This window comes from Penicillium brevicompactum, assembly GCF_028827555.1.
Source record: "Penicillium brevicompactum strain IBT 35665 chromosome Unknown utg000005l_segment0_segment0, whole genome shotgun sequence".
Lineage (NCBI taxonomy): Eukaryota > Fungi > Ascomycota > Eurotiomycetes > Eurotiales > Aspergillaceae > Penicillium > Penicillium brevicompactum.
The window spans coordinates 5490334-5516019 of NW_026623208.1; the positions used below are offsets into that span (position 1 = coordinate 5490334).

General features: G+C 49.6%; 7 protein-coding genes across 7 annotated transcripts; 4 read left to right on the forward strand and 3 right to left on the reverse strand.

Moving 5' to 3' along the window:
* Window positions 1-163: 163 nt before the first annotated feature.
* Window positions 164-1322, reverse strand: scw4 (putative cell wall glucanase (Scw4); the record flags this gene model as incomplete). The annotated part of the gene is made up of 3 exons (XM_056957247.1): window positions 164-922; window positions 970-1255; window positions 1303-1322. 3 exons carry the CDS (start codon window positions 1320-1322, stop codon window positions 164-166), a joined length of 1065 nt encoding a protein of 354 aa, XP_056811581.1.
* A 1218-nt stretch (window positions 1323-2540) lies between these two features.
* On the reverse strand, window positions 2541-10687 carry N7506_007955 (Glycosyl transferase family 48; the record flags this gene model as incomplete). Its single annotated transcript, XM_056957248.1, has 9 exons — window positions 2541-2723; window positions 2788-3279; window positions 3332-3842; window positions 3930-4290; window positions 4364-4420; window positions 4794-5113; window positions 5170-7304; window positions 7349-10493; window positions 10548-10687. 9 exons carry the CDS (start codon window positions 10685-10687, stop codon window positions 2541-2543), a joined length of 7344 nt encoding a protein of 2447 aa, XP_056811582.1.
* Window positions 10688-15178: 4491 nt separating this feature from the next.
* On the forward strand, window positions 15179-17068 carry N7506_007956 (uncharacterized protein; the record flags this gene model as incomplete). Its single annotated transcript, XM_056957249.1, has 2 exons — window positions 15179-16197; window positions 16276-17068. The coding sequence occupies 2 exons, from the start codon at window positions 15179-15181 to the stop codon at window positions 17066-17068; spliced, it is 1812 nt and encodes a 603-aa protein (XP_056811583.1).
* Window positions 17069-18522: 1454 nt separating this feature from the next.
* On the forward strand, window positions 18523-21656 carry N7506_007957 (uncharacterized protein; the record flags this gene model as incomplete). The annotated part of the gene is made up of 7 exons (XM_056957250.1): window positions 18523-18549; window positions 18657-18729; window positions 18782-19200; window positions 19435-19963; window positions 20016-20189; window positions 20247-20573; window positions 20638-21656. 7 exons carry the CDS (start codon window positions 18523-18525, stop codon window positions 21654-21656), a joined length of 2568 nt encoding a protein of 855 aa, XP_056811584.1.
* An 82-nt stretch (window positions 21657-21738) lies between these two features.
* On the forward strand, window positions 21739-22230 carry N7506_007958 (CAZyme family AA3; the record flags this gene model as incomplete). Its single annotated transcript, XM_056957251.1, has 1 exon — window positions 21739-22230. The coding sequence occupies one exon, from the start codon at window positions 21739-21741 to the stop codon at window positions 22228-22230; it is 492 nt and encodes a 163-aa protein (XP_056811585.1).
* A 285-nt stretch (window positions 22231-22515) lies between these two features.
* Window positions 22516-24294, forward strand: N7506_007959 (SET domain-containing protein; the record flags this gene model as incomplete). Its single annotated transcript, XM_056957252.1, has 3 exons — window positions 22516-23316; window positions 23369-23521; window positions 23920-24294. The coding sequence occupies 3 exons, from the start codon at window positions 22516-22518 to the stop codon at window positions 24292-24294; spliced, it is 1329 nt and encodes a 442-aa protein (XP_056811586.1).
* Window positions 24295-24561: 267 nt separating this feature from the next.
* mog1 (Ran GTPase-binding protein MOG1) lies at window positions 24562-25312 on the reverse strand (the record flags this gene model as incomplete). The annotated part of the gene is made up of 2 exons (XM_056957253.1): window positions 24562-25141; window positions 25236-25312. The coding sequence occupies 2 exons, from the start codon at window positions 25310-25312 to the stop codon at window positions 24562-24564; spliced, it is 657 nt and encodes a 218-aa protein (XP_056811587.1).
* Between the last annotated feature and the right edge of the window lie 374 nt (window positions 25313-25686).

Consider the following 25686-nt stretch of genomic DNA (forward strand, 5'->3'; position numbering starts at 1 on the left):
CATAGCGTTCTCTTATTTCAATTATTCTTCATCGCCTGTAAGCTACCTGTGGTAGGGATCAGACATCATCTATTTACAAACACATGCTACAACAAAAACAACCAAGAGTCCTAAAGATGCAATGAAAACCAGACAAACGGGCAACGGTCAGTAGGCTACATGCCTAAAGACCTCCATGGATACCCCAAAACTTTTCCGCACCAAAAGTGAAGCTATTGTCATCCTTCCATAGGTCATCGAAAGCAGTGAAAAGCACCAAGTCTGAACGACGATGGTCGAAGCTTTTCCTCAGACTTGCAAGTGCAGTCTGCTGGTTCTCGGGGGAGGGTATCGCAGCCCCGTTTGTATCTCCAGCATGCGGCCACCCAGATTCCGTAATCATAGTGTGTTTGCCATTGGCGGCGGCCGAGATACTACGCGCTTGCTCAAGAGCGTATGCACCCGCACCGCCAGGGTGTTGGTTGGCATCGAAGAAAGCATGGCAGTTTGCAGCGCAGTAGTCAGACGCAACGCATAGTTCCGGGTGGTCCAAGAGAACCGAGAAGGTATCAACTGTGACGACAGGGCCTTTGTATCCCTGTCCGCGTAGGATAGAGCGGGCTTTGTTCACAGCGCTGACGACTTCGGCGGGATCGCTGGTGCCGCCATTTACGAGCTCGTTTCCGATTGTTATGGTGTGGAAGATGGACCAGTCTGGTTTGCCATCAGGACCCTTTGCGACATCACTGATGGCACTCAGGCTTCCTGGGAATCCTTGGAGGTCGTATACTCCCGCGAAAACGCGCATATTGTGTCGTCGTGCAGCGTTGGCTACTGTCTTGGTCTGGTCACAGTCTGTACCGTAGATGCGAATGAAGGAGTATTGAGAGAGTCTGTCTAGATCATGGTTTACTTCTTCCTGGTTCTTGCAGGAACGGTCTGCCTTGTAAGGAGAGTAAGAGATTCCAAATTGGTCATGATGCTCGTGACCAGCAGGGGTATTAGGATGAGGCGCTGGTGGTTTGGGGTGAGCTTGAGGGTGTGGGGGGGAGGAGGAGGAGGAGGGGGAGGGGCAACGGGAGGAGGAGCTAGGGCTGGTGGTGGTGGGGGCGGCGGTGGTGGTATCCCCGGGGGCTTCTCAACCAGTGCAACCGAACGGTCATTCATGTCGTTAGCATCCTTGGATGTTGTAGGGGTCGATGCCGTGCGAGCACCATCTGTGTCTGGTCCTGATGGAGGGCTATCTTGTGATGGAGCCTGAGGGGCCGACTTTGAACTATGTATCAGTAACAGCTCACATTAAGATCCTGTGTATTCACTCACTGGTTGTGCAATTGGAGCATGGCTGTTCGCGATGCTTGGGTCAATGGGCTCGCCATCTTCATTGACCCAGACTACTACCTCTTTAGTCGAAACTTGCTGAGCGAGACCATTCAGGCATTTGGCCTCTGTTGTAAGAAATAAGTACTTTTGTTCCATTCAAAAGCATCAAAGCCATATGACCATGTTCGTGGCAGTCTCACCTGAAGCATCGGCGCACACGCCACATGCAAGTAACAGCCCCACGAGCGCCTGAGAAAGTCTTTTCATTTTGCAATCGAGCACTCCTTCAGACACTCACTTCTAATCCCACGAAAGAGATGTCCAAGAGTCAATGAGCGTCGATCACAAAACTTTCATCCCTGATTCGAAGTAGAGTGTCCATCGAGCATAGTGCCGATCAGCCCCATTATATCCATGGCTAACCATGGCTAAGGGCGTGGAGTGTATAGGTGGAGCATGCAGAAGCAAGGGATCGACAACACAACGCCTGGATCTGGGGTCTAGATGTGGAATGAGATCTGGGAACTGCCAAGTTTCCACCAGCCCCTTGGTCCGGGTAAGGCTTCTGGGATGGAGGTTCGGCTTCGGAGAAAACAGTTTGGACCGGGGGTGGACAGTATCATTGGCATGGAGGCTTCACTCGGGACTGGACCGAGAATGCGACTAGTGAAGGGGGACCTATTAGAATGAGGGTCCATTCCGTCTGGTCGCTCGGGGACACAGGGGCGTCCTTTGAATGTTAGCTGGAATGCCCTAGCAATGAAGTATTACATAGAGGGTCTGTGGGGGAACTTTGATACAATGTACATGGAAGAGAGCCAAGGAGTCGTGGCGAGATCCTAAGCCCGAGTCCTAACTCCCTGTCTGGCTCAGGATCCATCAAGGGAGCTCAAGCCTCAAGTCCCAAAAGCTACTCAAAGGAAAGCACAAACTCAGCTGAATAGCCTCGGCATTTGTAATAATGTATGCAAATAAACACACCCTCGGAACAAAGCGCCAAGGAGAAAAGGATAAGTATTAAACAACATAGAACCTTGTACAGGGAAGCATGAGCCCGCCAAGAAAGAGAAAAGGGCGGCCCTGTACAAGGCATGCAATAAGAATGTACATCGACAGAGTTCACAATACAGGGATTGAAAGGGCATTAGGGCGTAGGTCGATTGAGGAGAATGAAATCGAGAGATGTCGAGGTCATGGAGCGTGAGTGGTCATCAAAGTTTCCTGGTGGAAAACCACCTTCACTTCCTCTTGCTCATCACCTTGGTGATGGCATGACGGATGATTGTGCCCGCCTTTTCGGTCTCTTTCTTCGTGAGGCCAGTTGTGACACACACCTTGAGAGCGGGGAACAGGACCTGCTTGGGCTCAAAGTTGTCCTCAAGAGCCTTCAGTCGAGTGATGAGAACGCCATTGGCAAGGCACTGCGAACGAGTTAGAGTTAAATCGGACGATAGATTACCGGAAAATTCAAGAAAAACCACGTACCTCATCAACGACGTCTTGGAGCAAGAACTGCTGGTCAGTCGGTGTTAACCTCTTGGCGGCGACAACCTCGGGCTTGATAACCAAGATATGGATAGGGTTCTCAGGCGAATTTGTACAGTAGACCCAGTCACTGCGGGGATCTAATTGAGCCCGCATGGCGCTGGTAACTTCGCGAAGCTGTGACACAGTCTCAGGGCTGTTCTGAAGGATTTTGATAGTGGCACTGGCAGTAGTTGAAAGTAAAGCGGGGAGAGCGGCGGAGAAAGTGTAAGCAGCAGCAGAGATGCGCTGGTGGTGAACAATCTCTTCTGAGCCAGCGCAGAAGCCACCGCCAGCAACGAGGGGACCAGCCAGCGATCCCACGATCATATCGACCTCAGCTGCGTCGACGTTTTGGTGCTCGGTAATACCACGGCCTGTGCGGCCCAGAACACCGAAGGACCAAGTCTCATCCAGAATGAGACGGAACTTGTACTTCAGTCTCAACTCGATCTGCCAAAATTGTTAGTTTAGCTTTATGATCAGGCGCGGGTTCACGACATACAATCTTGGGTAGGTCTGCCATGTCACCGTAAGACTCGAAGAGACCCTCTGTGATGATGAAACGGCGAGTCAGGGGCTTGCGAGCCTGGTCCTTGGTAACCTTCGCGAGAACTCGTTCCAGATCCTCCATATCGTTGTGTTCGTACCAGTGGACTTTGCTTCGAGAAATCTGGATACCCTTGCGAATTGCAAAACTGACAGCCTTATCCGCAACAATGATATCTCCACGCTTTGAAAAGGCAGGAATAACACTTGAGATCGTGGAAAACGCCTGGGAATAGATGATACAAGCCGCAGTGCCCAGGAAAGCCGAAACATCATCTTCAGTCTTCATATGAACATCCTGACTACCGTAGAAACCGCGGGGACCGCAGGGACCAACACCGTACGTGCGCAGTGTCTGGATCGCCTGTTCTTTGAGTGATTCGTTGGTGTTGAAATTGTAGAAATTGAAAGATCCGAGGTTCATAACGGTGCGGCCATTGGCAAGTTTCGATTTGGGACCTACAGGGCTGCACATGCAGGTGTCATGCGTTAGTAAAGAAAAAGAGAAGGTCCGCGGGGACCAGTGGGTGGAGGCCTAGAGGGGGAGACGTTACCCAACAATAACTGCGCGCTTTTCGACTTCCATTTCCTCAAGGCTGGTAGGCTTCCCCACGAGAGGCTCAGGGGTCCATTCATCCACCAAATCGTCGATCTCATCTTCGGTGAGTGGCACGACGCCGGGCTTGGTCGAATATTTCGGGGCTAGCAGGTATCGCACAGCGAAGAGGAAAAGGAATAGTTCGACCGCAGAACGAATTGGGTCATCCTGGTAACTAGATTTGACATAGCGAAGGAAAATTGCCGATCCAGGCACACGGTGGAAGAGGTCCGCAAGTTCGTGCAGGTATACGGAAAGGAGGCGCTGGGTCTCCTGGAGATCCATGGCGGAGATTCGGAGGCGCTCGCGAGGCAGCACTGGATCGAAGTAGTGTCAGGAGTAGGTGAAATTGAGGAAGAGCTGCGAGGTAGGTCGTATCGGGGCGCTCACCAAGTGAGATTGGTAAAACGGGGGACTCGGGGTCCTGGAAACTCCGTGGCACGTGACCTGGTCCGAGGAGCGATGTCAGACCACTCAGAGCGTGGTGTCCATAACGCTACTTACGAAGTCCTACTGATTATTCCTAAGGTCCAGAGGACGCTACGGAGAAGGGAGATGTTCACGAAAGCAATGCAATTTAATTCCGATTGAAGTGTAAATAAAACAAGCAAAGAAAGCTGGAACGAAGGTAAACCCCCGGAATGACAAGGCCCTTCATACAAGCGTCATTGGACAAAAGATAATTGAAAGCAGCCATTCATTAAGATCAACGTGTGCGCCGGTGGATTCAGAAAATGCAGCGAATTTTAAGAAACACGAGTTTGTACAAACCATTCCAATGTCATATCGCAAACGCCTTAGATGTACCATCTGTCGGTACCTGCGGCGGGGGTAGGGGCGGAGGCGGAGGAGTAGCCGCCGGGAAGGTTGGATCCAGTGTACCAGTCAACAGTATCGTTGATTCCGTGGTCGAGTGGCTGGAGAAGACCAATGTGGTTGGTGTCAGGAACACCGATGGCGTTCCACAGGCTGTCCTTGAGGAAAGAGTCGAGCACTTTAGTGTTCCGGAGAACAACGGGCGCCGCTATGATCACAACGAAGATGACAAGGATGGTGAAGTAGAGAATGGCGAAGCGGACAACACGTCTCTTGCGCAACTTAGACTGCTTGAGGGAGTAGATGGGAGGACGGATTTGTCGGCTGGTAGGCATGTTAGCGTTGTTCGACGGGGAGGAAATCATGATGGGAGTACTAACCTGGGACGCAGCCAGAACAGGATTACCGAGTGGAACTTGTCAACGTAAGGAATGGCAAGTGCTGGGAGCATCGCAAAGAGCAAGATGTGGCCCAAGAAGAAATCGGTCGCGAAGTAGCCGAGCTCTGTGATCTTACACAAGAACTCACGTCCAGGCTGGGAGAGGGAGTGCCATCCCATGTTGTACCATTTTCCAGTCCACCAAGCGATATTGGATTGATCGTTCTTGAATTCACGGGTCAAGGCAAGAGAAATGATCAACTTGTAGATGAAGCGCTGGAGGGCCATGGCGGCGATCATACCGGAGATAGTACGGGCCCAGTTGAGAGACTCAAGCACAAACATAGCCAGGAAGAAGATCAAGAAGGCGATGACGGCGATGGCGTGAGCAATGGCGGCGAGAACAGCACCGAACTTCTTGCAACACATGCCGAAGAGAGGACCCATACAGCAAGCCATACCGAAGAACATGCCAGCGACACCAGCATTGATACCGACAGGGGCAAATGCGACAATGGCGACACGAGCGATGGGGTTGGCGGCCCACTTGTTGTCATCAGAGAACATGGTGCGGGAGTTGATGTACAGGTAGGGGATCAAGGTAGCACCGACTCCCAACAGGGGCGAGATGATCTCACTGAAGAAGATGTTTGTGATGCGAGCTCTTGGGACATCACCAGAGCCCTTCTCAGAGGGGACACCAAGGAGCTTGCGCTTGTAACCAGTGATACGGGTACGAGACAGACGACAGAAACCAATCCAGGAAGAAGCGTGGGAACGGGAGTTACCGCGCGAGAGCCAGCGGATGTAGTCACGGTAATCAATGAAGAAGTCGTTCCAAGCGAATTGGTGAGGGTTGAACAAGAAGGGCGAGATGCAAAGCGCGAGCAGAGACACCCAGAACCAGATGAGAGCAGGTGTCCAGACCGTGGTGGTGGAGAACAACAGCATCAGCAGGAGACGAGCACCGAGGTAAATGGACGGGCTAGCGAATCGGGAGTAGAGAACACCGAAGGGAATGCGAGCGGTGGCGAAACCACGTCCAGTACCAATGTAACGAGCACCTCCGAAAGACAAGTTGGCGTGCACAGCGTTGGCGTAGATCTGACAAACGAACACCTCGAACATGAAGGAGAGCGAGCCAAAGTGCTTTGCCAGACGGGTAGCCATGCGCCAAACACCACGCTCTGTCAACTCCTGGACGGCCAGAGGCACCCACGAGATGAAGAACACAATGAAAATGGAGATAACACAACGGTTGACCCAGTCGAGAATGGGGGTCAGGTTGGCACAGAGCGTGGGAACGAGGGGATCGGTGATGGGCAGATCGGAGTTGTACTTGCAAATGATCGTCTCGTGCTTCAGGGCACCGAGGTTAATCAACACAATCATGAACATCTGGACTGAAAGCATAATGAACATGTTGTTGAGATGGAAACCGGGGTGAGCGTAGTAGAACGAGAGGAAACGGTCAAGAGGCAGCTGAGTTCCGAGGTAGTAGTACTCTCGGGACAGCATCTGTTCACCCATACCAGTACCAATCTTGGTTGTAAAGTTGAGAATGGATCCGAAACCAAGATCACGACCCTTACCACACTGGTAGTACTCGCAGTGCTTGATGCGACCACCACGCAGGATAGCGTTCATACCAGCGTAAATATCCTCGTTCAGGTGCAATCCCTTTTGGGCCTTAGAGACACCGCCACGGGTACACATGAAAGTAGCGTTCAGGAAATCGGGGTGACCGTAGTGCAGCTTACCACCGACTTGCGAGAGAGTACGAGCGAAGAGGGTACCGAATGTCTGTTCCTTGGAGGCAGCAACATCACCAAGGACACCAACGTTCTCAGAGAAAATGTATTCACGGGCACCAAGAATGGCAACGGGGTTCTCTTCGGGGGAGGCGACACCAGGGGTGTAGGGGGAGACGTTGTCAGTGGTCAATTCCTCGAACTCGGCAAGAACACTGCGGATCTTGAGACACTCCTCGAGGTAGTTGTCCTGGTTGGCATCGATAAGCTGGATGTATTCACCGCGGTAGAAGATGATGGCGTGGTTCTGGTTGTCGGACTTTCCGTCTCCGAGAATGGGGTTACCGGAAAGCTGGATGCGGAACTTGGGCTTGCGCATGTTGTTCTCGAGGAGTTCACAGTGACCATCAATCAGGGCGGAGTACAGACGGGGCTCTTCGCCCTCATTGACAGGGGGGGCTCCTCATCAAGGTAAGCAATCTGGAGATCCGGGTAGGCACGGAGCAAGAACTCAGTGTTCTCACGCTCATCCTTGTTGAACTTGGCGTAACGCTGCATGGAAACACAGATGCGGAACTTGCGGCGGGCCATGCGCTCAAGCTCGCGCTCAAGCTTTTCGGAGTTTCCACCGAACATTTGAACGACCTCGGGGTTCTCAACACGGTAGAGGAGCTTGATGGCACGGCTGTAGTTCATGAAACCAGAGACAGTTCTGTACAGGGTCTGAGAGCGGAGGGAAGCCCAGATACGGGTGCGAAGAGTGTACTCGGGAGCAGCAGACTTGAAACCGATACAGTAGAAGGGAAGATCGTCGATCTTGCTCTTGGCAACATCCTTCTCGGGCTTCTCATAGTCGCCGTTGAATTGGGATGTCTCATCAGCGAGAATCTTGGTGTCCTTGACGAAGCAGTCCCACTCGTGAGGGTGCAGCTGCTTGAGGTATTCCAGGAGGGTAACACGGGAGTAAGGCTCGTCTTCACGAATGATCTCACGCAATGAAAGGAGAATCTTCTCACTGTAGTGAGGAATCAGAACAGTGAAGGTTGGCATGTTGTCGACTGGGAGAGGCTCGGGCATGGGGGTGGACAGAGACTGGGCGAAGAAAGAGATACGACGCTCTGCCTCACTACCTTGAGGGAAGAACTCGGTCTTGAAAGACTGATCTTCCTGGGAGACGAAGAAGGTAGGGGCACGAAGAGTACGCTTGCCCTCCTGCTCGGAAGGAACCTGGTGGTAAAGCAACTTTTGGACGTGGTCGATCGCAAGGAGGTGCTCACGGTACATGGAGATAATGATAGCGTTCCACACCTGGGAGATGAGAACCTTGGGCTTGTACTTGATTTCCATGTCTGTGGTGGCGAGAACCTTGGAGTAGATACGCTTGGGCAGACGCGAGAAGATGTTTCTCCACGGAGACCAAATCGACACACCGAGGTAGAAAGATCTAGCCACGGAGAAGATCGTGTTGCAAATAATGTACCAGAGGTAACTATCCAAGAAGAAGAGTGTCAAATCCATGAATGCCATGAGACCCAGCAAGATCTGGGGCTGTCTGTGGCAAACAGCGTTACCGATGTACTTCGCACCAGTGCACTGGTGGATTTGCATGGGTGACAGAATGCGGATGGGATCCTTGAAGGACAGAGTCAAGAAGAAGTAAGACTCAGCCAACTTGGCACCGAAAACACAAACCCAGAGACCGTAGGACATCCACATATCGTTGCCCGCAAGTCGGGGGAAACTGGCTGTGAATGTCTGACTGGCGACGTACTTGCGTCCGTTCTTCTTCATGTAGTTTCCGAACATGGCACCGAGTGGTTGGACAGCGAAGAACACTGCCGTCAACACGGCGAGAACGAAGTGGACGATACCGAGGGCGAGACCAACACCGTGTTCCACACTCTTGGTCAACCCGATAGTTGGCAGAATGCTGAAAATCACAATACCAGGTGCCAGGTTAATGATGAAAACACCAAGAAGGAACATGAAACGCTTGCGCAGGTGCTGAGCACCAGCCCAACCACGAGGAACGTAAACCCATTCGAAAATGGTGGCCATAATTTGGATGAACGAGACAAGAGCACCACCGAAACCGACCGCAGCGAGGTATTTAGGACTGTCAGGCTTGTTGTCAACCTGTTGCTGGTAGTTGATAGTGTAGAGGGTCGGGGCGTTGTAAGCAGTGAAGAACCAGAATGAACCCAAGTGGATAACCCAGATACGGTTGAAGTTGGTGATCATATGGAACCATGAACGAGTTTCCTTGTAAGTCTTGAAGAAGGCCTTGTTCCAGACCACGTCCTTCAGCTTGGGCCATCTCTCGCCGATAGGCACATCGACGAGACGAGTCTTGTCCTCGAAACTGATGCGTTCGATACCCTCCGGGTACCAGAACAGCTGGTTCATGTCATCGTAACCAATGATCTTGTTGTGATCATTCTCGCGGCGAACGTACTTGCCGTCCATGATCTCGTATCCCTGGTCACGGCAGTACTGGTACAGAGGGGTGACAATTTCGTTCAAGTACGTGAATTCCTCGACTGGCTCAACGCGAGCTTGGCACTCGGGAGAGCTGTAGTAGTCGTCGGCACACTTGAAAATGAAACAGATACACTCCGGGAGGAAGCGAACTTGGTTGGCCTCACCCCAAATGAGCAGGTAAAGGGCAATTTGACGGGCCCGGTCGTGCTGCGACATGCGGTTCATGCGCGACTTCCACCGGTATTCCGCGGCTTCCAAGCTGTTGTCGCCTTCCAAAGCCTCAAGTGTCTCCTCCTCGTTCTCGGGGTTCTGCTTGGCCGCCTTCGCCGCAGCCTTGCGGGCCTTACGGGTCTTGCGGTCTGCCTTTCCGAGCTTCATGTTGGCGAAACCAACCGCATCGTCAAGGTCGAGATGAGCAGCGAAATACCATCGGCGGTAGTTGGCGTTGTGTCCACCGATGTAATCGGCGTGAATGGAGAGAAGAGCCTGGTTGGGAGTCATACGTGAAGCACGAGAATCCAGCATGGTCATCATGTGGTCGTACATGTTCCGCATGCTGTCGCGTTGGAAACCAAACTTGTTGACCAAATCTAAGAAGATGTCCTCCACCTCCTCCTTCGAGAGAGGGATTTGGGCATCAGAGGACCAAGCTGGGTATGGTTCACGCGAGCGCTGACCGGCGGGGAGCGCGTTTCCGTAGTCCATGCCGTAGACAGGGGTCGAAGCACCAGATGATCGGTTGGCACCGTAAGAAATCTGAGAGGAAGGGGGACGATAGCCGTAGCCACCGCGGCCACCGTATTGGCTGTCGGTGTAGCTGTTGTATCTTTCGTCTCCACGGCCGTAGTAATCCATGTCCGCGGCGCGAGCGGTCTCTGATCTCATCGTGAAGTCGCTGAAAGTCTCGGAGTCCTCCTCGGAATCACCACGTCGGCCTCGTGGGTAGTCTCCGTGGGCCTGGTCGTAGTATTGGTCACCGTAATCTTGGTGGCCTGACTCGTAGTATCCTCCCTCCGCGTAGCCTTGACCGTGGGCAGCGCCTTCAGCGGGATGACCCCCTTCAGCACCATGGCCATCTCCATAGTAGCCATGACTGTATCTCTCGTCAGCCTTCTAACTTCACTCTGGATGTTTGGGAATCTCCTACCCCTGGTCGTAGTAACCATCGCCATATGCTTGATTATCGTAATACCCTCCTTGGGCATGTTCGTCCTGGTAGTAGGAGTCACCATGACCTTGATTGGCATAGCCATCGTCATAGTGGCCTCCGCCAGCGTAGCCTGACATGACGGGCGAGTCGCGATCGGTTCAAAGCTGACAGCTCTAGTGTAAGTTAGTCCCGCTTCCCATCGAATGCCTCCACTAACAGTTTGGCTCTGGGGATCCCAAGTCTCACCTCAACCGCGACCATTCAAAGTAAATGTGGTGAGATGTCGAATTAATGCAGCATAGGCACAGAGAGTGATGCGCTGATACCCAGATGCGCGTGTCTAATTGTCCTCAAAAGTAACGAATGTAATCCCGTCAAAGGAAGGAGCAATGGGGATTAAAGCAAAGAAAGCAACCTCTCCCTCCAATCGTCAAAAAAAGGCAGCAACGAGAGGTAGCAAAAAAAGGAAAGGAAGGATGGTTGGAGACAAAAAGCGAATGGAAGGGGGTTGGAGAGGAAAGACAAGAAAATGCTTGGTGTTATTTTGGGATTTGGGGGGGGCTCACTTGTCTAATTTACCGTCACCATACACTAAAGGGTACGTGTCAGAGTTCCGGGTACCAGATACCTCTGGCTAGTATGGTTAACCCCTATCTAGACCAGGTACCCGCTACCCACTTGTTTACAGTAATACGCAGGTACTCCGTTTGACTTCCAGCCTGCATAAACCATACATCAATGTCTCTCTCTCCTCCTACCGTTCGTTGACATTGGAATTACCGTTATTGTCCGACTGTATTTACGCTTGTGTTTCCCCGAAGTTCACTTCACCAGCCTCCAATGATAGTCTTCCTCGGCCACCGGAATCCAAGGGAGTGTCGACGGCCCCTGAAACTTGCTCCACCGTCAAATCAGGTAACAAATAATGTGGGTATTTTTTTCCCACAGAATACCTAATATCCAAAAATGACTTCTGTTGTTATGACCACGTCGGTATGCAGGGAGGTATTGTTGTTCATTCCTCGTGCTTATCCATTGCCTCCTCAATGTGACTGGTAACACTTCTCATAATCTGATTTCATGTTTCTCACTTGAAGCTGGATTTCTTCATCAGCACTACGGAGTAATGTAGATTCACATTAATAGATCTCTCTAGAGTGTTGCAACTGATCCATGGCACTCAAACGACATGAACCACAGTTCCCCCCGTTTGCCCACTCGGGTTTCCTTTGTGCACTGTACCTAATTGTAGCCAATTCCATGCTTATCTCCACGATCGTCAATGCTCCTTTCTCCTTTGGTGCTCGCAGACTTTTATTCTGTTTTAGCGTACGGCTGATTTGCCACCATACTGTCTCAAATGTACTTGTGGTTCAATGTGTATCACATTACACTTTCCACTGCCGTTGAGCTAACCTGCATTAAGGACCAGCTGGCCAGCCTGCCCTTCATGATAGGAGAGACTGTATCGCACGGTGGATCAGTACCACCACCGAAAACTTGAATCGGGGCCTTGGTTCGAGCTCTCCCAGACTCGCTAATTGGAAATAAAAAAATAATAATTAATAAAAAAAAGCCGATGACCTGTGATTTCGGTTTTGTTGTATCTATATTTATCCATTGCCGGATTTTACTGAACCACACTCCGGGATTAGGGTTCTGTCTGTTCGTACGTCAACACAGAATATATAAGTGACAACCTGCTATAGGCAATAATTGCTCATGTTCAAATATGTATTTAGGCAGAAATATGATCCTCAATTATATACAACTGTACTCCATACTTGTACTCGATCGCAGGAAGTATTACTGTACAGTATACACTCTGTATATATTTACAAGCTAGTAATCTTTTACAAGGAATCGAAATTGATCTCCACCGTTAAACCTAGGATTTCGTCTGATTCCACGCACCAAGTGGGCCCGATTGCTTTCCTTTCCTTCTTTTCCAAGTTCTTCCTGAGAGCCTCGACCAATCCTGCCACTGGCCAGCCACTCTACGCACTGGCGTGCGAATGCACTGTAGCGGAAACATGATGCTTAGACCGGGTATGTCGTGGCACCCTGTGGATACGTAGCATTTGCACAGAGTACAAAGCAGACTTCAGTATTTCGTACGGAGTACTTCAGTACCTCTATCGCCAACTGCATAAATTTTGGGCTTACAACTTGGGGTCCGTACCTTGTTCACCCTCCCTCGCCCCCCGTTGTTGCAGCATCGCGCAGGAACGATACATCAGCTACCTAAAAAAAAAAAAACACCAGATAAGATTAGAAACAACTTTTTGTGATTTTTTATGACTTCCCCCTATTGATCCCAGCAGCCCACTGGATCATCAGGGGACGTGTGACGCTATATAGGGCTACTGACATCTCAAAAAACCGATAGCGATCGCTAATGGCATGCCAAAAATAACCTGTCTACTCCGTTCATGATGAACAAGTTGTCTTGAAAGGGCCTAGCCAGCGATCACTAGCCGGCAGGCGCATTTCTGGTGTAGCAAATTTATTGTATGGCCGTAACAATGTCTCTGTAATAAACCGCCACCTTTGAATACTTGATTACCGATGCACTAAAACGATTGTCCTGAAATGTGGCTAGAAATCAATCTTGGCACCAGGTTTCATGGAGATAGCCTGCCGCATACGGGGTTAGGAGTACGGAGTACTCCATCCGATGCACATTGTGAGTAAGTGAACTCCTCATCACTTATTTGGTGGCTTGCTTTTGCTGCACCGATTATTTTAGGAGAGCCACTTGCGGCGATGGCTGCCATTGGCGTGCCCATAGGCCCCGTACAAGCTCTTCCTAAATTATCTTTGGCCCTAACCCCTGAGATTACTTGCCACTAGGCATTGCACCCCTTGGAAAGATGGGAATTACATATTTCTCGCCACTGATCCACGTCCACTCCGTATGTAATAATTCTACATGAGTGCGCACGAGCCATAGGGAGCTTGTTGAAGGAGAAGCTTCCAGTCCCAATCATATCCGAAGATTCAGGGGGCTGTGTCCCGGTATCCCCGGGACCTGGGGCCAACTCTCCATTATCGTTGTGGGCCAATGATAACCCCTGCTTTTGATGTCGCGTCATTACAAGATACATAGTTGAGTGCATAAACATTTACAAGTACGCGTACAGAGCAGTAAAGCCCTGGAGAGCCTGAGGTCCGACATACATATGTATTTACCCATGTGCATCATTGTTCAAGTACGAAGTATCCTGTACATGATGTATATTTTATTTTGTGCTTCATATTGACTAGGCTACAGAGTACGGAGTACTTCGTAATCCATACTCCGTGCAGTGAGCAGGTCTACAGTATGTTGGAAGCACAAACAATCATGCGACCACGCAGTAATGTTTCTCCAGGGCTCATCTATAGCCTTAAAAATCGAGCATTACGACTGGGTTTCAGAAGTAGTGCCATATATAGAGGACTAGGTATCATGTACTACGTAACTCTACTGCGCATCCATAGCTACATTGGACAGCGAAAACAGCATCTCAGGATGGTGACTCCATCTCATTGACAGGCACTGGAGTCTGATAGCTCTGCCCGGTACTCACCTGCGCAACCCTGGAGTGAGCCTAATCATAATTGCCATACCTCATATCCTTTGTAGGAACTGTGCTATTTTAGCATTGTTGCTATAGATCATTCGGCATATCCTTGAAAGTCAATATCTATTTACTCCATACCTACAAGGAATATGTTTTCGTGGCTAGCGTCAAATTCATTACACCAGGCGCATGCTATAACCACCTGCCGCCCAGTTGGCATGCTCTCCAGGGCTATACTTGCGTGCTATATCTCATATGTTCTGGTCTTATCCAGGGTATTCCCGGGGCTCTTACTTGGCACCATCTGTTCCCGAAGCCCCAATATCTCTGGTTAGACATTCCCGAAGTCCATCTTCTTATCTTGACTTCACACCTGGGCAATGCACGTTCCTATATACCACACGTCGACTCAATCTTGTCTTTCACGAAATTGATCTCAGTCACCAAGTGAAGGTGAGAAGCGCCCGAAATAATATGTTGAAGATGGAAATGATCTCTAGGCCTCACTTCTGACACGTTTCAGGGCTAGGCTTCCATATTTTTTTGTTTGTCTGCTTTCAATCTTGTAAGGTAGGAAATTCCATGGAACAACTCGTGGACTTATCGAGTGCCCAGATTCATCCATGGATGAGCCAGGAATATTTATCTTGGGTGCAGGCTTTGTCACGTCATATTGATGTCCAAAGTTCGAAATCTTGGAACTATCAATATCTATCTTACTCGTGTAAATATATAGTCTGGATGAAGAGATAGATATGTACGGAGTAGATACTATCGAGATATACAACAGAACAAGCCAACAAGAGGGGGAGCGTTGGAGTATCTCACATCAATGAAGCAACCAGCCAGTTTGATGCAACACATCTCAATGGGAGATCGCGTATAGTTCAGGTGACCCGGAGTTGGGTTGTACAGACCTCGGTTGCCGTGCCAACGCGTCCGTTGACAGCTTGGTGGTTCCGATCAAACCTTCCACTCAAACCACAAGTGATCGACGAAAGCATCATTACTTCCCAGAGTTATTATTATACTCGTGAATTTATCTGAGGCCGGGACGCAGAAATGGCCAGACTAAATACCGCCAATCCTCTGGTCTACGGCACCCCTCACAGGGGAAGCAAGGACACTCCATGTATATCCAATCCCGACAGCCAGTCACCATCGAACCAGCCATACCCCAACACCACAAAGTCCCCAAACAAGCACGATGCACCAAAACCACCAAACCAAAACAGACGACAACTAGCGAGATCCAGCACCTTGTTCAATATATTACCAGACGACGAGTCCGCATCGGAGAGTGAAATCGGCAATCAACCCACTGGAAAGCAGAAACGACCACGAACGCTCGGAATCGCACGAGTGAACTCGCTCCTTTTACCGAAAACACAGAGGCCCAGACCGACCTTCATGCGGACCGCCGGGTACGACAAGGAAAACGACGTACCAGAACACTCCACGGATGAACACCGTTCACCTGGTTTAACATCAACCAGACAACCACCCACCAGACGACATGCTTCTCAAACGCCAAGTAGAAGCAGAGCAAGAGAAATGGACAGGAGACAGCCAATGCACGAAGACCAAGAAGAGGAATCTGACCAACAGAGCCTTGACGACAGCTTGGGCTCACTAGATGATTTCATCGTTAGTGATAATGAAGAGCCCAGCTCTCACGAGGAATCCGATCATGAAACACCCGATACAGAAGAAGAACCTACCCCGCCGCCATCCCCCGTACGGTCTCCCCGTAAGAGACTGATGCGCGGAAGAAGGCCGCCCTCGGAGACTGAGCCTACAACGACCACGACAACGCCACCATCAAGAGAGTCAGAACGGTCAAAAACACCCGACAACAGGTCGAGGGCAGCTACACCTGAGGAACTCACAACAAGCCCCGTTCTCGAGTCAAAGCGAGAATCTGTTGGATATGAAGTAAAAATCCCCGAGTACCTGAATGTCTCCATAAATCCATCTCATTCGCGACTGCGTAACTCCGACGACCTCATCCAGCATCTCGAAGACCTTGATTTATCAAGTGATGAGGAGGATACCCCACAGCCAGAAGCATCGATGCCAATGTAAGTTCTTCAGGCCACCCGAGAACTGGAATTGTCCATCGAATCCTATCGACGACTCATACTGATCACCGAATCTAGATTGGACTCTGAAGAAGATCTGTCATCAAGTGTTCCGCCAGGTCGCAAGCACTCAACGCCGCCGCTCACAGCATCAACGGCGCGGGCCAAGGATACACCCCCAACCACTATAAGAGCCCAGAAGAAAGCCGAGGCGGCACGAAAACGCGAGCTTCGTGCTCAAGTGGCCGAATTCAACGAGAACAAAATTGGATTTGCCGAAGAATTCCTCCAGCACTTGGATGGCATATTCGATGGTCGTATTGCCAGCATGACCAAAGACACCGGCGGAATCAAACTCATATGGACCAAGAATTTCAGGAACACTGCTGGTCGAGCAACTGTTCGGTCAGAACGAGTGTTCACGAGAGAAGGCGGCGTCGAAGATCCCGGGCGCCGACGTTACAACGCTACCATTGAACTGTCAGAGAAAGTCCTGGACACCGAGGACAAGATCCTGTGCACCTTAACACACGAGTATTGCCATTTGCTCGACATTCTCATCACTGAAAACAGGGGGAAGGGTGCGGCGCAGCACGGCGTCAGCTTCAAGCAGTGGGGTGCTCGATGCACACAGGCTCTAAAAGACCATCCTGTCTATGGAGGTCGAGTGGAAGTCACAACCAAACATACTTATGAGATCAACCACAAGTATGTTTGGGCTTGCGTAGGATTGGGATGCCCCTTTGAGGTCGGGCGCCATTCAAAGAGTGTGGATCCGGTCCGTCATCGCTGTGGCCGTTGCAGAGGCTATCTCAAACAAATCAAGCCTGTGCCTCGCGCTCCCCCAAAAAGACTATTGGAAAAGTGGTGATCAATCTAGACGATGATTAGGGGATCTGCCAATTACTTTCATGTTTGTTAACTTAAGAGGTTGGTCCTCGAATAATGAAGAAATGAGTCTATCCGACAACCGTTCAATCGATGGTATCCATGATTTCATGCATTATCGACAAGCCTCAGCACCGCGCTCACGCGCGGCCAAAAAGACGATAATGTTTGCTTCATCTGCGAGGCTTTATCGCTATCCCTTCTCTTATATCAGTTAATGATCAATATTCGATATTTTGATTGTTAACGGAAGAGAGCTATCATCGACTTGGGGGGTATTGTGAACTAGGCTGCCTTTTTAATTCTCTTTTTAGCCATCCTTCCAACTATTTCCTGCGTATCATTACTCCCTTTCTTTATTTAGTAGATCGTAGAATCGATTACTAACAGAACATGAAAGAAAGCTATCATCGAATAATTATTATGAGTCGAGTAAAGAAAGTATTGGCTCAGCCGTGAACAGAGAATTAGGGATTGGAGATATACTAATTTCGAACGAAAGTTGTGGTGGAGATGGCCATGGATGACCCAATGGGAATAGCTAGCCCACACACTATTATTTTGACGGTGTGTTGGATACTCGTAATGATGACTGGACCTAACTCGATCTAGCTTGATTGCGCGCTTCGACCGACATTGGCACGCTCGCATTCTGCACTAATACCGTCGGCTAACTGATTTAACATCTGCCTGCCAATCCGAGGCTAGCACGTTCTCTGACAAGCCGCTGTGTCCAACTTAGCGCTGGCTTTAGCCTATCTCAGGGAATTAGGGTTCTGTTTTTGGTCATCACTTGGGCTCTATGTATTATCTAGCCTTTTCCTGCATGGATAGCCCAATTCTAGCCCTTGCTTCTACACGGAGAACACAGAAATGGCTAGCCGAGTCCAACGTAATGGTAGACATGTGTCTCCGTGTTGTGGCCTTATATGCCAAGTCTATCACCTTTCAATTATTGGCATCACTACAGGCACATTTTATCAGTAAAACCCGAAGGATTTCCTCCGGTCCCTATCGTTGGCACCAATCACATGCGAATGATAGCCTCCGCACAGAATGTCGACTATCCATGAGAAGACAGACAATTATCCAAGGCTGAGTCGCCCATTCGAATCGATGAAGCCAGAGTACGATGTTGTGGTTGTAGGGTCTGGTTATGGAGCTGGAATAGCAGCTAGTCGAATGGCCCGCGCAGGAAAGACTGTCGCCGTGCTAGAGCTTGGTTGGGAAAGAAGATGTACAAATCTACCGAGTCTCATCACATTTCCAAACATTGAACATTGATACTAACAAAAAAACTAGCTGGTTCGTTTCCCTATACATTATCTCAGTGTTTGGGAGACATAAATGTTTCAGGAAGCTCTGCGAACAATAGCTTCATCTCAAAGTGGCTATCCCCCGCAGACCCCACGAAGCTATTTCAGTTGACCCTAGGCAATGGACAACATGTATTTTCAGCTCATGGTATGTAAAGTCCCTGACACTAGTAGGACCAAGTCAGAGATCTCATACCAGCATACTTTTTAGGGCTCGGGGGGTCTTCATTGATCAACGCTGGAGTTTTTTTGAAGGCAGATCGAGCGACTCTGGAAGCAAGTAGATGGCCACCTGAAATCAGAGAAGAGCCCACTGTGCTTGATGATTGTAAGTTCTACTTCGTTTAAAATACATACGCGACCTTGACTGAAGGAAACAGACTACACCCGCGCGGAAACAATGCTGCAACCATCCATATACCCCGAGGAGTTTCAAACTTTGAGCAAACTCGAGCATCTGGAAAAGCAGTCAAAATGTTTAGGACAGGCAGGCAATTTCCGTCGAGCACCACTCACTACGTTCTTTCACCGCGGCCGCAACAACGCGGGCGTACAAATGGAGGCAAATCGCAGAACGGGCCATGAGTGTACGGGGCTTAATGATGGCTCAAAGAATTCTGTGGCTACGACCTATCTTGTCGATTCCTGGAACTGGGGAGCTGAGATATTCTGTGGTTGCGAGGTTCGATTTGTGGAGAAGACAAACGAAGGAGGGTACATCATCCACTTTGCCTGGCACGGAAGTGGCAGGGCGATTTTTGGGGATCATTTCAAGGAGCAGCTTTTCTGGGTCAAATCTGTGAGTGATGATAATGTTGGACGCGCGAGGATGTTTTGTGATCCCCACTGACCGCCACTTCTACCACCAAGCGTGAGTTCTGCTTCCTTGGAGCAGGTGCGTTGGGCACAACAGAGATTTTGCTTCGGTCAAGGAGCCTTGGCTTGCCAATATCTCCACTGGTTGGTCAAAACCTATCTGGAAATGGGGATCTATTACTTTTTGGTAAGACCTTTTGCCTATTTCGAATCAAAGGAGCACAAGTCTGATCGATGTCTCCAAAAAGGGTACAATGATAACGCTCGTGTCAACGGAATCGCACGGCGATCTTCTGACCCCGAATCTGTACCTGGGCCAACTATCACCGGTGTGATTGACAATCGAGAGACTGATGCCACCAGTAGCCTATCTGGATATGTCATCCAAGATGGGTGCATCCCAGAGGCATTCAAACCAATAATTCATCCTATGCTCCTTCTACAGACCTTGAAAACTCGAGCGTTTTCATTAGTCTGGAACACCAGAGATGGAAGAGGAAAATTTCTTGCTTCGCTCAGGTCTGTCATATTTGGACCTTATGCCATTGGTGGAGCTGTTCAACGAACATCAACCTATCTGGTGATGTCGCATGATAGCAATGAAATGACATTGACGCTGAAGGACAACCAGATATGTCTATCAGCACCAAAAGAAGGACAGTCTAAACATTTCCAAAGGATTAAAGAGATGTTTCATGAGCTATTTGCTCGAACCGGAGCACAGATGGGGTTCACGTATTTCTATGGTAGGACAAAATCCTCCCAAACAGCTTGGCATCTCGCTAACTTAAATCTTAGGACGCCACCAAGAGGAGGTCACTGTGCATCTACTGGGAGGCGCCAACATGAGCAGTGATGGCACAGGGCAAAGTGGCGTTACAAATCATGTAGGAGAAGTTCTCACTTCCCTGGGCAGTGAAGTACACCAAGGCCTCGTATGTTGTGATGCATCAATCATTCCAACATCATTGGGTGAGTTCAGCTACATCCCAACTACTAGACATTAATGCGACCCAACTAACATGTTAGGTGTCAATCCATTGGCAACGATATCTGCCCTAGCAGAGCGATCTGTCGACTTGGTCGCAAAGAAGGCCGGGCTATGGGTTGATCTGGAGACAAGAAATAGACGACTGGAGACAGACAGCAAGCCTGAACGACCGAGGGAGAGCCAACACTTCCAAAACAACTTGAAAGACAACCCAAACTCATTAGGCTGGCAGTTTACAGAAGCTTTGTCTGGACATATACACATGGGGCCGAGGTCCAAAGACTACGAGCTTTCTGAAAATATGGGTAAAAGCTCGTCTTGTTCCATGCAGATGGTCCTCACAATTGAGCTGTGTAAACAGATAGGTGAGCATGATCGACCCTTCGAAGTTGGAATGAAATCCTCATGAATAATGCTAATACCTTGCAGGATCAGGATACCAGGGTATCTGCACAGGTACTGTGTCCTGTCGTGCACTGTCCAAGTCTACTCTTCGAATTGCCCATGGAACGATCGAATTCTTCTCGCCCATGATAGAGAGGGCAGAAACATTAGCCATTTTATATCACTTGGAGCTCGTCACGGTGGAGGGGATGACGTACCACCTGGAAGGAAGTAAGCCCATCAATTCAACTATGGCATTCTCCGTGAAAAAGACCTGGCAGGCCACAACCACTGTCAATGTTAGTATCACTCGATCAGATGGGACTCATGTTGGAATGGGCGCTGTCCACATCTCACTCTCAGACTTCAAGCGGCAAATCAAAACTTTCCGGACCACGCAAAACTTTCACATTGGACTTCTCTTCACCTTGATCGCTTTTCTACTTTCTTTCTCATATTGTATCAGCATCTTCTTTTTTCGGCCCTTCGCGCCCGTCGACTATCCTAAGATACCGGTCCAAAAACACACCGATCATAAGACACCCCGTCCAGCGCCGTACAAGATACGAGCTTCCGACGGTGTGATTGTACATCTCGATGTATATGAGCCAGAGCCCCGAGTTGAACAATCAGATGGTCCAACGTGCCATCCGCCAATTTTGCTTCTACCCGGAGTCACTGGCATGGGTGCAAAGCACAACCTATTTGCGTTGCCTTTTCTACGCTGCAATGCGGTCAGATATTTCACTAAGCTTGGACATCGCTGTTATGCATTGACGCCTCGCTGGGGTTGCGACTTAGCTGACGCTCGAAATTCGACGGTTTTTGACTGCCGTCTAGATGTTGCAGCAGCATTGGAGGAAATCCGAAGCAGGGAGCTACAGAAGCCCTATGTAATAGCTCATTGCCAAGGCTCGGTGGCCCTCTGCATGGGACTTCTTGATGGCACTATCAAAAGCAACCAGCTTCTTGGGATCTCCGTCAACTCTGTCTTCATGAACCAAGTCTTCGGATACTGGAATTCACTCAAAAGGGAGGACTACTTTGTTGATTCGACTGTATGAATTTCTCGCCGGTGACTACTTTCCCATTTCTAGTAGCTCGAGCAGCCCGTTGATCCAAAGAATACTCGATCTTCTGCTTTGCATGTATCCTGTGGGACATCTGCGCGATATTTGCACCTCCACGGCGTGTCGTCGAACCTCGTTCGTGTTCGGTTTACTGTGGAACCATGACAATCTTGACCGAGAGCTTCACGACAGTGTTCACACATTCTTCGGCGGCACTCATACAAGACTCATGAAACAGGTAGTAAACATGGGAACCAAAGGGGTCTGCGTGAATGATGACGGACATTCGCTTCTCACGGAGCAGAACATAGACCGGCTCCAAGGACTACCAATCCTTTTCATTTCGGGCACGGAGAATCAAGTCTTTGACCCCGAGTCGACGCTGAAAGACTATGAGCTTCTACGGCGACGGTTCGGCGAAAAATACTATCGCAGGTTTCTAGCGGAAGGTTATGGGCATCTCGACCCCGTTGTTGGCAAAGATGCTGCCACAGATGTTTACTGGAGGATATTCGCACATTTGAGTTGGTGCATAACGAACGAGCAATCTTCTGAACCATGGAGATAGAACCTCACCAAGATCAATACATGCTTGCTGCCAAGTACCGACAGAATTTAAGAATTAGACTAGAAACGCTAGAAACGCTAGAAATCCACGATCGCCCAATCAGATGCATGGAATCCGACCCGTGAAGGATCCGCCAATCACTTGGAGTCGCTTGGGATAGCTTCACCCTTCCGAGGTCTTTTCTTTGGAAAGTGACCCACACTGGCCAAACGGAAGTTTTCATTCGAATTGCACAATCCACGCAAAACTTTTCACCAAAGCCCGTAAACACCTCCCATCGCAACAATGTCCAATCTCGTATATATTACTACCGAAACGAATCAGATTGTAGACGGGATCCAGCCCGATTGGATCCACCCGCATCTCATCCAAAGCACCGATCCGACCAAAGGTCGCCAATTCCGAGTCTCCGGTCCCATTCCAAAAGGCGCCTGTCTCCTCGTGGATCGCCCCTACGCAATAATTCCTGTTGACGAAGACCCCGACAACATCATATGCAGCAATCCCGCTTGTAATCGACCGGCTCGCAATTCAGAGCGCATCTCATGCCCCAAGGCCTGTCTGTCAGATGTGATCTGGTGCAGCAATACCTGCCAAGTCGCTGATCAAGTTCGACATGGGTTTGAATGCACTTGGCTCAAACGATATGCCGGACCCATTCGCGCCAAATGGAGTGAGTATGATTTTGGAATGCTGTGGGTGATTGTTCGCCTGCTTGCTAGGCGTCATGTCCAATTGCATGAGCTATCAATTGTCGGCGACCATATGTCGACTGAGAAACCAAATCATGACTGGGAGGGTATTGATTCGCTCTGTGGATCATCTGATACTTGGTCGCATGACAAAGTGCGATCATGGTCCACCCTTGTGAAGAAGTATCTACAGAGTAGCTCTGCCCTCCCCCATGGAATGGGAGTAGATCGTGTTCTCCATCTCATATGCCAAGAAGAGGCAAACTCATTTGGGCTCTACCCGCGTGAAACTGGTCATTTCCCTGTCCCAAATCCTCCAATCGATCGCGGGGAACAGTTTGCTGCAGCTGTTTATCCCACAGCGGCAATAGCGAACCATTCGTGCTTTCCAAATGTAAGTGGATTTCGCCCCTGGCACTCATCGAGCATTGTTTAATATCTTCTAGATCATCCATAAAGCCGATGAGAAAGGCCGCATGGTTTTCACTGCATCTCGCGATATCTTCCCTGACGAAGAATGCTGTATCTCATATTTCGACTTGACAAAATACAAAGACCTCAGCTCACGCCGCGACCATCTTCGAAGATCATTTCTTTTCGTGTGTCAATGTTCAAGATGTGTCTCAGAGGAGCCGGTCGAAGAACAGAGTGAATGGACTGCCCTGCCGTTGATGGGGTCACTATAAAACATCGCTGGCGATGGAAGAATCTTGAACATAAAGATACATAGATATCATTTATCTGCGGGGGTATTTCACTTGACTTCCCAATGAGCTTACCTTTGCTTAGAACAAAGATCTAGAATACAAAGATCTCAATCATGGAGAGCCCCGGGGGTATCTCTACTCCACCCCTTTGTTTTCAAATGCATACTCATTGTTCATACACACAAGGGCTTAGACAATTGCATCTCCTTGGAAAAATACATAAAAGGAAAGCGATTCTCTTAAACTACAGACACGGATAACCACATACTCATATTCCAAAACATCTGTAGTCTTGGCGACCAAACCTCGACACAATGCCATACATATCCCAACGGACTGTCTCGGATCGCAAAGAAGCCACAGGCAATGGTTCTGCCATACCTAACGGCGTACAAGGATCGGAAAATGCACGCTCAAATGTGGCCCCACGCCCGAACTCACCACACGTTTCCGAAGCCATGCGTCAATTCAATGCACGAGAGAAAGCTATGGCCTGGACTGAAAAGATTGACAGGCTGAAAGCCAAGTTGCACAAGATGAAAGCTTTGATCGAGGAGTCTAACGAACGACTTGGAAACCTCGAGCAAAGGTGTGATGATATGGAGCAGAGGATGGTTGATCGCCAGCTAATTGATCATTCAGGGTCTCAGAAATTGAAGCGTTGAGGGGTGCTTCAAAGAGTTCTTGAAGAATTATGAGGGTAGCGCTTTCCCAAAGAGGCACCATTACGGATTAAGCAAGAGCCCCCAAACGCTAAAATGTTAATTTTGACCTCCAAATGCCAATTACCACGAAGACTTGTGTTGATAAACTAATGTTTTTGTAAAGTGATCTTGCCAGGGTTTTAAATGTCGTCGGCTTCATGACCGTATCTTCAAATCACTATTTCATTTGCTACCTATGTCCCATTAGAACTCTCAATCGTTCCAATCTTAAACAAAAAGTCCCCAGTCACAGATTTCCAACTTCTCCACTAAAGCGCCAATAGTATCGGCAGCGAGAGCCTCCTCCGCAGCCAAGCCCTTAGGATCACCACTACTCTCAAACTCCTCATGGGGAACATTGAAGAAGACCAACAAATCAGTCTCCTGAGCAGCCAGTCGAACAAGCAGGTAGTGGCAGGACAACCGTGACGAAGGCGGCGTGCCGCCAGCCGACACAGGCTCGGCGTCCTTCTTCGGTGTAGTGAAAGAGACAACGCCACGGTAGGCCTTGATCGGTACAGGCGAGGGCGAAGAAGTAGCGAGTTGGACATCAACCTTCGATGGGGAAGTGACCACCTTCATGGTGTCGCCCTCGTCGCACAGATCGTGCAGGTGGTACAGGCAAGCGGCATGGTCGATTTGCAAAGAGGTAGCGCTTCCGCTAGGTGCTGCTGGCCGGTTGCTGAATTTGGCACTGGCAGTCAGGGCCTCTTCCTGTGGGACACGCTGGTTGATTTCGATGATCAGGTTTGATAGCGTGGTTGGTGAGAGGAAGAGCTCTTGGTGATCGGGCACTTCGCGCAGGGTGCTGGGAGATGGTTAGCGGTGCTTGAGATGGGTGGTTTGATCGCGGCGAAGAGCCAAATGAACCTCGGAACGGGAAGGACTTTTTTTATACTGACCTGGAATCAATCCAGCTCTGCGGGACAACGCCTCGAAGGGCTCCGCCGTAGAATTCTTGGGTGGTGTGTTGAGACATTGGTATTGTATGTTTTTTGATGAGATCTTGTCCCGTTTGCTTTATGGTTGGGGGGATTTTCTGCTGATTCGGCAGAGCTAGGCTGAGATTGAGGTGGATGCCAAGCACTGATTTTTCTGAGGATGTTTGGGATCTTGGGATCTGAGCTCAAAAAGGATCACGATAATGGAATAACACAGATAGGTTACCGGTATTAAATATATTTGACCCAACCGATCATTTTAGCCAGACAAGCACATGTGCAAAGAGGCAGCAGCGCGGGCAGTCGTCTTCCGCCCAATGACGTCCGATTGGTGGGGTGCAACCTTGACTCGAATACCCGCAAAGTCTACGAAATACGAGGTGTATGCAGTGTCTACCAACATGAAATGTGA